A 14,400-nucleotide genomic window follows, 5' to 3' on the forward strand; every position below is an offset into this window, starting at 1 on the left:
TCATGTAAAACGCCTGACGTGTATAACCTTAAAAAAAAAACATCACTCCAGATGTAAACCGCCAAGATCTAACCACCCTCATGTGAAATGCCTGACGTGAGCCATAAAAAAAACATCACTCCAGATGTAAACCGCCAAGATCTGACCATCCTCATGTGAAACGCCTGACGTGTATAACCTAAAAAAAACATCACTCCAGATGCAAACCGCCAAGATCTGACCACCCTAACTGGTTATTTTCAACAAGCTTGTGTAATACAAAGAAAATCCCAAAAATTATGAAACATAGGGGAAACTATAGATCGATGATTATTGGAATGTATGATCAATAGAAATTTCTTGCCCGCACCTGGCCTTTAAGTATACACAGTTTAAGTGTAGCATTGTGTAATTTTTATATTATTTGGCTTTAACTATGACTACATTCTGACATGGTATGGTGTAGTTAAAATATAGCAACTATAGCAGAGGTTTCAGGCAAGTGATCAATGTGTCACAGTAGGATAGTGATATAACAGCTATCCCAAGGCTATTTGCAGCCTGTTTTGTAGAGTGGTTTTGTATAGGTGGTGTGAAGCAATTGCACAGGTATTTGTTTGCTGTTTATATTACAAAAGCTATCCCAAGGCTATTTTCAGCCTGGCTATATCAATTATAGCAACTGCAAGCTATTTCCATGCTATTTATGCTGTATAAAGTATAGCACTTACACAGCTATTTAATTGCTATTAATTGCTATTATTGCTGTATCATATATAGCAATTACACAGCTATTTTTTTTTGCTATTATTTGCTATTATTGCTGTATCAGGTATAGCAATTATACAGCTATTTGTTTGCTATTATTTGCTATTATTGCTGTATCAGGTATAGCAATTACACAGCTATTTCTTTGCTATTATTTGCTATTATTGCTGTATGAGGTATAGCAATTATACAGCTATTTGTTTGCTATTATTTGCTATTATTGCTGTATAAGGTATAGCAATTACACAGCTATCAGGTATAGCAATTATACAGCTATTATTGCTGTATGAGGTATAGCAATTACACAGCTATTTGTGTGCTATTATTTGCTATTGTTGCTGTATCAGGTATCAATTATACAGCTATTTGTTTGCTATTATTTGCTATTATTGCTAAGTGACCAATGTGTCACAGTAGGATAGTGATAGAACAGCTATCCCTAGGCTATTTTCAGCCTGTTTTGTATAGCATATACACAGCTATTTGTTTGCTATTACTTGCTATTATTGCTGTATCAGGTATAGCAATTATACAGCTATTTGTTTGCTATTACTTGATATTATTGCTGTATCAGGTATAGCAATTCCACAGCTATTTGTTTGCTATTACTTGCTATTATTGCTGTATCAGGTATAGCAATTATACAGCTATTTGTTTGCTATTATTTGCTATTATTGCTGTATCAGGTATAGCAATTAGACAGCTATTTGTTTGCTATTATTTGCTATTATTGCTGTATCAGGTATAGCAATTATACAGCTATTTGTTTGCTATTATTTGCTATTATTGCTGTATCATATATAGCAATTACAAAGCTATTTGTTTGCTATTATTTGCTATTATTGCTGTATCAGGTATAGCAATTACACAGCTATTTGTTTGCTATTATTTGCTATTATTGCTGTATCAGGTATAGCAATTATACAGCTATTTGTTTGCTATTATTTGCTATTATTGCTATCAGGTATAGCAATTACACAGCTATTTGTTTGCTATTATTTGCTATTATTGCTGTATCAGGTATAGCAATTACACAGCTATTTGTTTGCTATTATTTGCTATTATTGCTTTATCAAGTATAGCAATTACACAGCTATTTGTTTGCTTGTATTTGCTATTGTTGCTGTATCACAGGTATAGCAATTATACAGCTATTTGTTTGCTATTATTGCTGTATCAGGTATAGCAATTACACAGCTATTTGTTTGCTATTATTTGCTATTATTGCTGTATCAGGTATAGCAATTATACAGCTAATTGTTTGCTATTATTTGCTATTATTGCTGTATCATATATAGCAATTACACAGCTATTTGTTTGCTATTATTTGCTATTATTGCTGTATCAGGTATAGCAATTACACAGCTATTTGTTTGCTATTATTTGCTATTATTGCTGTATCAGGTATAGCAATTACACAGCTATTTGTTTGCTATTATTTGCTATTATTGCTGTATCAGGTATAGCAATTACACAGCTATTTGTTTGCTATTATTTGCTATTATTGCTGTATCACAGGTATAGCAATTATACAGCTATTTGTTTGCTATTATTTGCTATTATTGCTGTATCAGGTATAGCAATTACACAGCTATTTGTTTGCTATTTTTTGCTATGACCAATCCTGCGCCTTAGTGCAATAGTTGTTATCAAGAAGAGCCTACTAATGATGTGCATATGGGAGGTCGATGGTGAGGAATGACTGAGAATAGGTAAAAAGAGCTAGCAACAGGTAGAATCCATGACAAATGTTAATAGCTGGAAAAGGAGAAAGTAATAATAATAATAATAAATGTAAACTTGTATAGCGCCGGTGTCCCCCACCCATGTGGATTGGAATGAAAACAGGAAAAGGTTATCAACCCAAAGGTAAAGAGTTTTACACTATAGCTTATTATAATAAATGTGTATAATCACGAATTAATAGACGCTTACTATACAACTTTACAATAAAATTTACTTACAAAAAACAAGAAGATCGACGTTTCGGAACCATCATGGAACCATTTTCAAGATCAAGTGATCAAATTATACAAAAACAACAAACACCAATGGGTGACAGGAAATACTAATTAATTGGTTAATTAACATAAAAGAAGGCCTACAATACTAAGAAATTAAAGATGTATTGCCCCTTGAAACACAAAAAATGAAGGTCAAAATTTTCTAAATTTAAATTGGCCATATCAAAGTAATATTAAAGTTATTCACTTTAAGTCGAAAATTTTAGTTTACGTAATTAAAAGGTAAATTAATTTGATTGCATTTCGTCTGGAAAATCGTCGCGAGCAAAAGTAAACAAAGATTTCAAACCATGAGTATGCATTATGCATGATGCTAATTAGGATTGTTTACAACTCGTCATGGTTGAGAAGGTGTTTTCACATAGATCGCGAGGAAGTTTTATGATTATGCATACAGAGTAGCCAAACAAGCGCGTTGCATTATGAGATATGTTTTGATCGAAAACTTTGACTGGAAGTCAAAGTTATTTTTTGAACAAAAAAATGTCTGTATTTCAGTTAAATGACTAATTTTTGGTGAAAGTTAATAACTATTATGATACTTCAAAATGATTCACTTTTTTTCGAAATCTTTTTTTTTTTTTTTTTTGAATTAGTCAAAGGGACAATACATCTTTAAGTGTGCCGCTGTTCTAAAAGCGTCTGTTCAATAAAGTTATTATTTATTATAAGTATTAAGCTCCTCCTTCTTAATTAATAAACAATTTAGCTTTGACTGAATCGGTTTATTTATTAAGTGTAGGCTTCAGTTGTTTGATCCAAAACATTTCCTTAATTAAACAATCAAATTTGGATTTGCACTCAGACAATATCCTGAAATGATTAAAAGTTTCAATAGGACTTATATTATGTTGCTTTAAATGCTCTCCTATGGTGCCTTTTACTGTGTTCATCAATACGTTGATAAAGGTGCCGACAAGTATAGCCAACATAGCTTGCATCGCACAAACCACATTGAAATTTATATACAACGCATTGCTGATTTACAATCATAGATTTTCTTTCCTTAGATTTAAGAATTTCACCTAACTTTCTACTAGTAAAAACTGGCATAATATTATTGTTTAACTTGCAACTAAGTTGTTTGAGTTGTTTCGTCACAGTATTATATTCCTTATATATTCTATTTTAGACACATAAATAGAGTGCACTGTAGTTTCTTAAACCATGGTGAAATTACAAATTTAAGTCTATTTTTGGGTCACTGTTAGTGTTAATCATATTTTAAGAACTGTTATGTGGCGGCCGCTAATAAATTTAATTATCTGACCGCCAGCCACTTTCAATACACCAAACCCTAACCCAAGCACAATTAAGCCCTCTACCAATCAATATAAAGTGATATGTTTAGAGTGTTAGAATTGCATTTTCACCAATACAATCATACTTTTTTTTTTTTAATTTTTGAAAATCTAAGTTTAAAAAATCATGTTGACATTGTATTTACCGCACCATCATGTCAACGCATATATACTTGTTGCCACGCATGGAATAAAGACAGATAATTATATGTCGTCCACCAGATTTAAGTGGCCGCGCGCCCACGGAATTAATTATAATTATCTGGCAGCCATGTGGCCTTCAGGTAACAGCTCTTAAAATATAATTACTAGCCTAGGTCTAGTTAGTGGCCCAAACAGGCTTCAATACAAATTGATTAATTGTGCAAATGAATGATCATCATGGCAATATAACTTTATTCACAATAGGCCTAGGCTAGGCACCCTAGCCCTACAATGGCATTAAATTATTGGTGCAATACACATTTGGTGAAGTTATTAGCCTAGGCCTATATAGGCCTAGTAGGCCCTCTAGGCCTACCTTAGGCCTACCTAGTAATTCCTGGCCTACCTAGCCTAGGCCTAGGCTAGTACTAAACTAGCCCTACTAGACTACGTAACTAGGCTAGTCCTCTACTACTACTAGCCTACGTACTAGGCTAGAGCTAGGCCTAGGAGCCTAATGGGAGATCCTCTCTATAAGGCCTAGGCCCTAGGCAGGTATTTCCCTACCTTAACGTGTAATCTTTTGAGAGATTTACGAGTGTTTCTCTTTACCCTCGGCATGTTGACCCCAAAAAAAAAAACAACCTCTTTCAACGAAACAATGTTTGGAGACGGGGAGGAGGCACGGAGGGAAGAAGAATGTCGGAGAGAAGAGATTAAAACTGTTTAGAAGTTTTGACCAATCATACAACAGAACAGTTTTACACTTACACTTCTCAAATATACAACTTCAAGAGCTATTGTAAAAAACGATAACAGTTTTAACAATATTTATAATAGAAAATTCCACAAGTTTACACGCCTTAATTTGGATAGATGTTATAAATGCACTCATTTTAAATGTATAGAGATGTGTATAAGTTTAATTAATTGATTAGAAATTTAAAAAAAATAGGATCCGTTCATAAAGGCATAAATGGCGCTCCGTAGAAGTAGAGAATACTCGATCGTCGAAATGACGCTCTGAATATTAATACCTCGACCCGGACGGAAAAGACACGTTGTCATCGTCAATGCTTTCCCCCGCTCTGGCTAGCTAGCTAGGCCTATAAAGGCCTGTGTATACAACGCAAAATGCCGAGTTTTGTAAAGTTTCTGTCATATTTGGCTGTTCTATCAGCCAACGTAAGCATCAGTTTAATTATATATGTCACATGTGGATTTTATTATTGATTATAATAGCTAGCTAGTAGGCCTAGGCTAGATAGTAGGCCTAGGCCTCTAGAGGCTGACGTATAGTCCTAGGCCTACTAGGGATACTAAAAAAAGTAGGCCTAGGCCTAGTAGGGATACCCCCATAAAAAAAAACACTTATTTTCATGGACAAAATTAAAACGAGTTGACTTCAGGCCGACTTGACTTCAGTCAGGCCGACTGAGACGGTTTAGGGTCGACTTGACCCACCCTAGCTAGGCATAAACCTATACTGGGGGTGATAACAAGTGCGAGGCAGGCAAGTCAAAGATTTATGTGAGACATGTACCCCTTTCACACCAAAAGCAAAACTCCGGAGACACTCCGGAGACACCCCGGAGTTGACGCCCCGCTGTTTGGTGTGAAAGGTAAAATCAAGCAACTCCGGAGTTTAAAACTGCGGGGTTGAACAGCTGAACATTCTCCGGAGAGCGAACTGCGGGGACACCCCGGTGTTTTGGTGTGAAAGGTACCAACATCAAACTCCGGAGTGTTTCGGGTCAAAAGGTCATCCTCTAAGATCACTCATTGCTTTAGTTTTATTTCAAAATACTTTAAATATTTGTACAAAATATATAGCGGGTTTAAAAAATAATAAGTAGGCCTAGTATCAATAAAACATTATATTACTTCTGAGACTTTTGAAAGTAATTATTAAATTAAAAATATTGTTAATTAAAATTATTCTAATGATCGTCGCTATGTAAACAACAAAAATAGAGGGCGACATTTACAATTTTATTTTATTAACCCCGGTGGCGCTAGGTTGGTGTGAAAGGGGTATCTCCGGAGTTTCTCGACGTTTTGAATGTTCATAAACCCCGGGGTGTCTCCGGAGACTCTCCGGAGTTTTGGTGTGAAAGGGGTAATGGTTTAAAAATATACAATGTTATCAAGTTCAATTTTAAACCAAGTATTATATTATCTTCAGCTGGAAAGCAATTCGCCAACATATTTTAATATGTCACAACAATTGTCACATAAATTGTTTTCTGCTAAATTCCATAGTTTTACACGATAAGATTTAATGTAGAAGTTTAAAGTTGAATTGAGCAACTTTAACTATATTTCTCATCTTGTATACCTTATAATACCATACTTTATTCCAATCTATTTCTAGGTTAATTATTTAGTTCACATTCCCATTTTCTTTGTGTACCTGCTTCACTGGAGCATTTGTTAATAAGCTTGTGAGGTGCTATATTTGGGATCCAGTCAAGTCGCCCCATCGCAAAGTCGCCCCATACAAAGTCGCCCAATACAAAGTCGCCCAATACAAAGTCGCCCCATCGCAAAGTCGCCCCGGCACAGTCGCCCCATCGCAAAGTCGCCCCATCGCAAAGTCGCCCCATCGCAAAGTCGCCCCATCGCAAAGTCGCCCCAACGCAAAGTCGCCCCATCGCAAAGTCGCCCACGGTTTTATTTTGGTAGTTAATACTATACGCTGTTTTAATCATATCGGTTGCGTTTGACATTGATCGCGTTGTTACTTTGGTCGCGCTAAATGTCGTATACATTAATGTTTATCCTATTATATACATAATTTGTGGTTTAATTTTTATTTTACAGGTTTTAATGGAGTGATGTGCTTTTTAAAAATCATTAAAAAAATAGTTCCTTGTTTGAAAGTTCTAAAAAGATTATCCCTGATTTATAGTTTCGAAAATTTTAATTTAATATGATTTTAAAATTAGTTACCAGAGCCACAATTACGAATCTTTCTTCTACCTACGCGTGGATACCAGCTCATTTTTTAGGATAATATAATAAATGTTTAATGTGTAGTAGGCCTTCGTATAGATTAGTTAAAACAATAACAGCGTTGTAAGACAATGAGTGTTATAGGCTACTTATTGATCATTTTGCATTTATTGACAAGTTATGTGTCTATTGTTATTTAATTTTATTATGACTTTTCAAAATGAAGAAATAAAAAATACTCAAAAAAAAAAAGGATTTCATCGCCGATATGATCGTTTTATACATGCAGGTATTTTAGCAAAATTAAAACGCTACATTTTGACCATGGAAAAACCATCGTAGAGTATCGTGTGCGTGTTTTTTTAAAAAGGGGAATCCCCGACGGTGGTCAGCAGAAAGACGTAGCAGCTGTGAGAAAACAGATACCAGAAGGCGCAGCTCCGATTGGTTTCAGATTGCGAGTCGCCTTTTATTCAACAGTACAGTGATCATTTTACTGAAGAAATTCTTTTCAACCCTTTTGGTTATAGAACATTCTAATTATCATGCCTAAAATATCCTCATATCGGGTGTTTATTTAATTTTAAATTAAACAAGACAGTGAAGAGGCACGGAATATAATACGTACACGGTACGTACACGGACGTACGACGAATACACACACGCACGCCGTCATCATTTACGACATAAGTGGTTATTTGATGCAATTTTATAATGGATATAATGATGGGATTGCCTTTCCAGGCTTATAATCAATGTTAATTGTAATACTAATAGTAAACTGAATGTTTATAAATAAATTGTTTTAGGTAATTTGTTGCATATAAAATAAAAGACACAGACGTAGCCTACGTTCCCTATCAAATATTTCACATTTAAATAATTATGTACTGTTAGATGACATTATGCCGAATAATACTATAATATAATCTTAAACTATGTTTACAAATTGTCAAGGCACACATCTTTCTCATCATAAACCTGTAAAATAAAAAAAAATCAATTATTAATATAGCCCTAATAATAATAATAAATATTCATCGACCAAAGTAAAAATAATCTAGATCGTAACATCATTTTATCGCGAGCAAAATTAAACACGACCGATTTCAAACGCGACGCGACTGATATCATCGTGTGACCTGAGACTACATGGCGGGGCTTCCCATTTTATGCCTACACGTTCCGTGTTTTTTTTTGTATCATTGCGACATTTTACGCACTTGTAAACTATTTTAACGTTTTGGGGCGACTTTGCGATGGGGCGACTTTGTGTTGGGGCGACTTTGCAATGGGGCGACTTTGCGTTGGGGCGACTTTGCGTTGGGGCGACTTTGCGATGGGGCGACTGTGTCGGGGCGACTTTGTTTTGGGGCGACTTTGCGATGGGGCGACTGTGTAAGGGGCGACTTTGTATGGGGCGACTTTGCGATGGGGCGACTTGACTAGCATCCCTATATTTAACTGCCTAATATTAGCAACGGTATAGAACTCGTGCCAATCAAGCACTGGCGCTATAGCAATATTGTTATCGGAAGAAGAATTGGATAAACAAGGGTGCATACTGATGAAAACTAACCACAGACTGTTTGGGTACTGTTGAATCTATTTAGACTATATACCTAATTATAAAAATATGAATAATTTTAATATAGTTTATATAGCATAGTATAGCATAAGGTAAGCCTCGCATTTTTTTTGAAATGATGCCTCGCATAAATATTGGCCATGCCTCACTGCCTCGCACTTTGTTAACAATCGGCCTACTGTACTAGCTAGTAGGCCTAGCTAGAGTAGTAGGCTCAACGTTTTGGTACTTTGTACATAATTTTTATGCCATTACTAGGCCTACTCCTAAATACCAACTAAGCCCCTTATGAATCATTGAAACATGTATTTGCCATCATAGACATTTGTCAATGCAAACATGCTAGTTGACGCAATACACACACATTTATTATTTACGCATTGTACATTGTCAAGGCTGATTGATTATTTACCATTTTTATGCCAAAATTGAAAATGCATGCAATTACAGTAACACTCTAAATATATCCTAACCCTAACCCAATTGACACTCTAAATATACCTTATTTTGTATAATTTATACTTGGTAGGGCTTGGTTATAAAATAATTTTTAGAACTTGGTAGGGCGTCGTATTTAGGAGCCCCCTACTGTCCTATATCACCCACTAACATAACAAGTCTAATGCAACATTAACCATGTTAGTGGGTGATACATGGATGCCAATAATAAATTTGTAATTGTAGTTTTGCGTCAGGGAGTTGAGTAATTTTTTTGCAAGCATTCTAAAAAATGTACTTAGTATAAAGTACAAATTACGTCAGAGTAGGGCAAAACATCTAATTACTCAACTCCCTGACGCAAAACTACAATTACAATCCTGTTTGTGCAGTACCCGCTGCTTACTTGGGCTCGAATCTAACCACTAGCCATCAGCGCAAGCTCGGTGGTCTAGAGGTATGAACGCCAGGCTAGTGATCTGGAGGTCGTGGGTTCGAGTCCCACCCGAGAACTACTTGCGAATTTGTTCGCAAGTATTCTAAAAAATGTACTTAGTATAAAGTACAAATTACGTCAGAGTAGGGAAAAACATCTAATTAATAATAAATTTATTAGTGATCATTCTAAAGGGCAGGTAGGCACATTAAACTGGTGATCCTTCTCCTACTGCCTAAACCTAACCTGATATATGTTAGTGAAAAAATGTATAGAAAATGTTTAGACCTAATATCTATTTCTAAACTATATATGTGAATTTAATATTTAATTTTACTGTATGAGAATAAATTAGGTCTAAATTACAGTTTCCCAATGGATGGATATTTTATTGTTGTTTTATTTGTTTAGTAAATGTATGTATTATTTTGGTCAAAATAAATGTTGAATTGAACTACTGAAGAAAATAGTTTTTATTGTATAAATTTTTATTTTAACATTTTAAGAAAAATTAATGTTTTTTCATTCGATTTCTGTTTTACACATTTTTAATTTATGTACAAACAACAAAATATTATATCTGAAATTCATGCAAGTGATCTTTAAATTAAGGCTTTCCAATTTTAAGATGCAGAATATTTTTATCTAGAGTATTGTAGCAAAATGCTACACAAACTATCTTAATTGCTAAACTTGCTAAAACACAGATTATTTTCATTCATAAAGGTTTTTGGTGATCAGGTTATAGATTCAAACAAATGCACTGATTTAGGTTTTTCATCAACACTTTTATGCAGTTCATGTAAAAGCTTGACTGAATTTCAACTTGATAAGGTATTAGATAGCTGTAGAGAATGCTGTGAACAAGATGAAGAAGCAGATTCAAAGGTATATAGTTACAAAAATAATGCATTTTTATGAATGAAGAGAATATTTTCAAGAGTTGAAGGATTAAATGTTATGTTAAAATACCTCAAGTCTTTAAATGAAAAAAAATCAAACTACAAAACAATTCCAACTTCGTCACCAGCTTCACCTTGCACAACATGACCAATAAAAATGACCATTAAATAGAACTTTTAAACTAAATACTGAATGGCATGCGATATGAAATTAACCAATACAGAAGAAGATAAACATCTAGAACTTCATGAACTTGTCAGTCAATTAATTACATTTACTATATATATTTAAAAATAATACTCCTACTTATATGGCGCTTATTGCTTAGTGCTTTACATTATTACACCGGTCATTTTTTAACTCAAAAACATACTCCCATAATGCAGCTAGTAATCAGCTAAATTGTGTTTTGACCTTACCAGGTACCCATTTATACACCTGAGTTGAGAGATGCAAACATATATAAAGTAAAGAGTCTTGCTTAAGGATACAAGCAATGTGGCGAGCGCTTAGAACCCACAATTTCGTTCAACACACTGCATCACAACAATATAACCTAGCCTCAACTGATTCCAATATTAATATTTCAATATTGTATATATTATTGTTGCCAATTTTAAGCTGAGACTTCTGGCTTACGAGTTATAGAGCTTCACTGTCTCCTAGACATTTTTTTGTCAAACAAATAAATGGAAAAATAAGATGAAACAACCAAACATTAATGTCATTAGGAAATGCCGTTTTCATTTGATGACACATGATTGATATGTTTGAAAAAGTTAAGTGAGGTGTGTACCCAACAAAAATCAAGACTGGAGAATCAATAAAAAATAAGTAAAAATGAAATATTCAAACTAACTAAACAAAACTATAAACTATAATGTGTAGTTCTTTTCCCTTTCAGAAATACCATAGTGCAGTTCTAGAAGTGTGTGGATGAAAATTGGGGAGATTTCCACAGATCCAAGGTAATATTAAGTTAGGTACAGTAAAAGTCTATTTTACGTACACCTCAGTACCGAGGGTTATTCGTAAATTGAAAATTTGTAAACTAGATCATGAATCGATACTAAAGTACACGTAAGTAAACTTCTAAACATTGGTTCAACTTCTAGTTGCAAATGAATTGCGTACCTATTGTTTAGATCCCTGGCAGTAATGCTTGGTTTAAACTCAACAGTGAATATTACTATAAAAGAATTTTCCCATGATGAAAAAAGTACTTCTTAAACCGTAGTGAGCTGGGCCGCAAGAATTTTGAACATACCTTCGTACTGTACAACTGAATGTTGGTAAAATAAACGTTTTACTGAGAATAATACTGTGTGTTGTAGAAAGAGACAGTTTAATCATTGTAATGCACTTCATATCTTAACTAATGTTTTTTCGTTTTCTTTTCAAGTTTGTTTCTGCTACACACTGGCACCCGTTTACAATATTATTGGTTATCCGCACTTGGCGGATAACCCCTTGTTATTGTCACGATCTTTTTTTTCTTCTTTTCTATATTCTATCTTTCCACGAATTTTGTTCGCAGCGTATCTCTAATTCTGGCCAACATAAGATTGTATAACTTTGTCATAAGATTGACCTGTAGCTGTAGATGTGCAAGAAACTTTGTTATATGACTTTAGAGTCGCGCAGCGTAAGTTACGCGCGATTTTATGAATTTCGCGTATTTAACTTAAATCGAAAACCATAAAACAATTTAAATTGAAACTTGGCAAAAGTCTAATTTATGTCATGCACTAACTTTCTGAGGAAAAAAAATGGCATGTTTTACAGAAAGTTACGCGCGTTTAAAATTTTAATAGGACGAAAAATCAATTTCTAATCAACTTTCTATGTGTTTCACCTCATTTTAAGCATGTAAAAATTTCCACAAGCGCGGTGTGCACGTAGCGCTAAAAACATCTTTTTTTCGCATGAATTATGTTTTTCCAGCCTTTTCTAGTAATTTTACCAACTTTTAAACAATTTCGACTTAAAATCACGCCATACGAGCACTTCGAATTGGACAATTTGCGCATGTTTTTGAGGAAAAAACTCAAAAATTTGTCAAAATTATGCCATTATTACATTTAAAAGAGCGCGCTTCCATATTCTACAATTCCTAATTTCTTCAACACGTTGATATGTTGTTGCTGAGATAATTTCCTTCCAAAATTGCTATCTACGTGTTTCATTTTGATGACGTCATCATGTTAACCAATTAGATTTAAAGATGGGTCTCGTAATTTCATCTATGCTACACTGTATATAACATACAGTGTATTCTGTACATACTGTTATAATACTGCAATGATATAGGTACAATTCAGCACTGTAAACATATTTAATTCATGTCATAGGATGGCATAATAATTGTCGACGTTCATAATAGTATGTGTATGTTGCATTTCCGCGGATAACGTCACTTTGACGAGTTCAAATCTAGTTTTAGAATTATTATTGTCAATGCTTAATGCTTTCTGGTGCCAAATGACCTTGCCTTTTAAGGTGTTACTTACTATAAATGATCATTATGATTTTATGTGTAAAAAAAATCCTTTTGTATGTTCTGTATTAAAATTTTAACAATTTTACTTTCAGCATTTATCAAGAGTGATAAATTAAAAAAGTTTCAAAATCTCAAGATCAAAGTAAGTGTTTTGAATGTACATATCTATTAAAAACTGTTTGGTCAAGACTATCAAGTGCAATTAAACCTGCACTTGATGAATCCCATTGTATTATACTGGTGAAATATTTTGATTTATATTGCACATTTTTGTGTGTATCTATTTGTTATTTGTTTTATTTTTATTTTTGCAGTATGTAAAAGGTGCCGATCCTGTCATCAAATTCCATGATGAGAACAACAAAGTTCAGGAAACACTAGGCATTGAGAAATGGAACACAGATACTGTGGAAGAATTCTTACAAACACGTCTGCATCTGCTTTAGAGAATAATGTTAATGTAAAATCTTGTGTTGCAGCTATGGAATAGCAAAGATTCACCCATTTCCTTAGTAAAATAATTACACCAAAAATTAATGATTTAAATTATGTAACGCTTAATAATAGTCTTCAAGACAAAATCCTAACATAATATCACTCAAGTTTTAGCTTGTATTGTGCATATTCTATTCTTATGGCAATTTTTAGATAAATTTTAGCAACAGGCAAGATAAAAAAAGACACAGAAAAGTGCAGATAGTGCTGAAATTAGTAAATGGGAAAAACTGAATATTTTAGGAAATAGTTGATTCTTTGCATAGATATGCCTTAGTCTGTTAATAGAGGTACAAATGCATTTATGACGGCTCTGAAATAAACCTAAATAGGCGTTCAGTTCTTGATAATACCAGCACTTGTCCTCTGCAAGCATTGTTCAACATTCTTTATTTGAGAATTAAAAAGTCTTTATAGAAATCTATTTTGTTTGTTTTGTGTGAAGTCAATTAATAACTAAAGAATTGAAAAGCTGCTTCATCAATCAATAAACTTCACATATACACACAACTTTCATAGTTATCTGAATAACTGCATAGGAATGGGATCAATATTGTTTTTAAACATGTGAATACAAAAATGTGTGGCATTATTAATGACCGCTACATACCCTATCTTAACTAACGCCACAGAGCTAACTTCAGCGACGCTTAAATGATTTTGACCTTATTTCAAGATATTTTACCTTGTTATTGTAAATTGTATTGCTGATGATATAAAAACAACCTATTCAGCTGCTCTTCAATCTAAAGGCGCATGAATTGTTTAGTGTGAAATAAAAGTAAATAATGGCCAATAATATTTTCTGGGAACGAATTGATTTAGAAATCAAGCGCTGACTATATTTCAAGAAATGGTTTAAAAAAAAC

At 33.8% G+C, this 14,400-nt stretch overlaps 1 protein-coding gene and 1 non-coding gene across 2 annotated transcripts; both read left to right on the top strand.

Moving 5' to 3' along the window:
- Positions 1-5,242: 5,242 nt before the first annotated feature.
- On the top strand, positions 5,243-13,951 carry LOC144837138 (selenoprotein F-like). The gene is made up of 5 exons (XM_078692149.1): positions 5,243-5,401; positions 10,360-10,521; positions 11,441-11,504; positions 13,129-13,178; positions 13,351-13,951. Exons 1-5 carry the CDS (start codon positions 5,351-5,353, stop codon positions 13,480-13,482), a joined length of 459 nt encoding a protein of 152 aa, XP_078548275.1. The 5' UTR covers positions 5,243-5,350; the 3' UTR covers positions 13,483-13,951.
- Trnat-agu (transfer RNA threonine (anticodon AGU)) lies at positions 9,638-9,712 on the top strand. Its single transcript has one exon. It is a non-coding gene; the product is annotated as a tRNA-Thr (tRNA).
- Positions 13,952-14,400: the final 449 nt, after the last annotated feature.

Source organism: Antedon bifida, chromosome 3 (genome assembly GCF_963402885.1).
Source record: "Antedon bifida chromosome 3, ecAntBifi1.1, whole genome shotgun sequence".
Lineage (NCBI taxonomy): Eukaryota > Metazoa > Echinodermata > Crinoidea > Comatulida > Antedonidae > Antedon > Antedon bifida.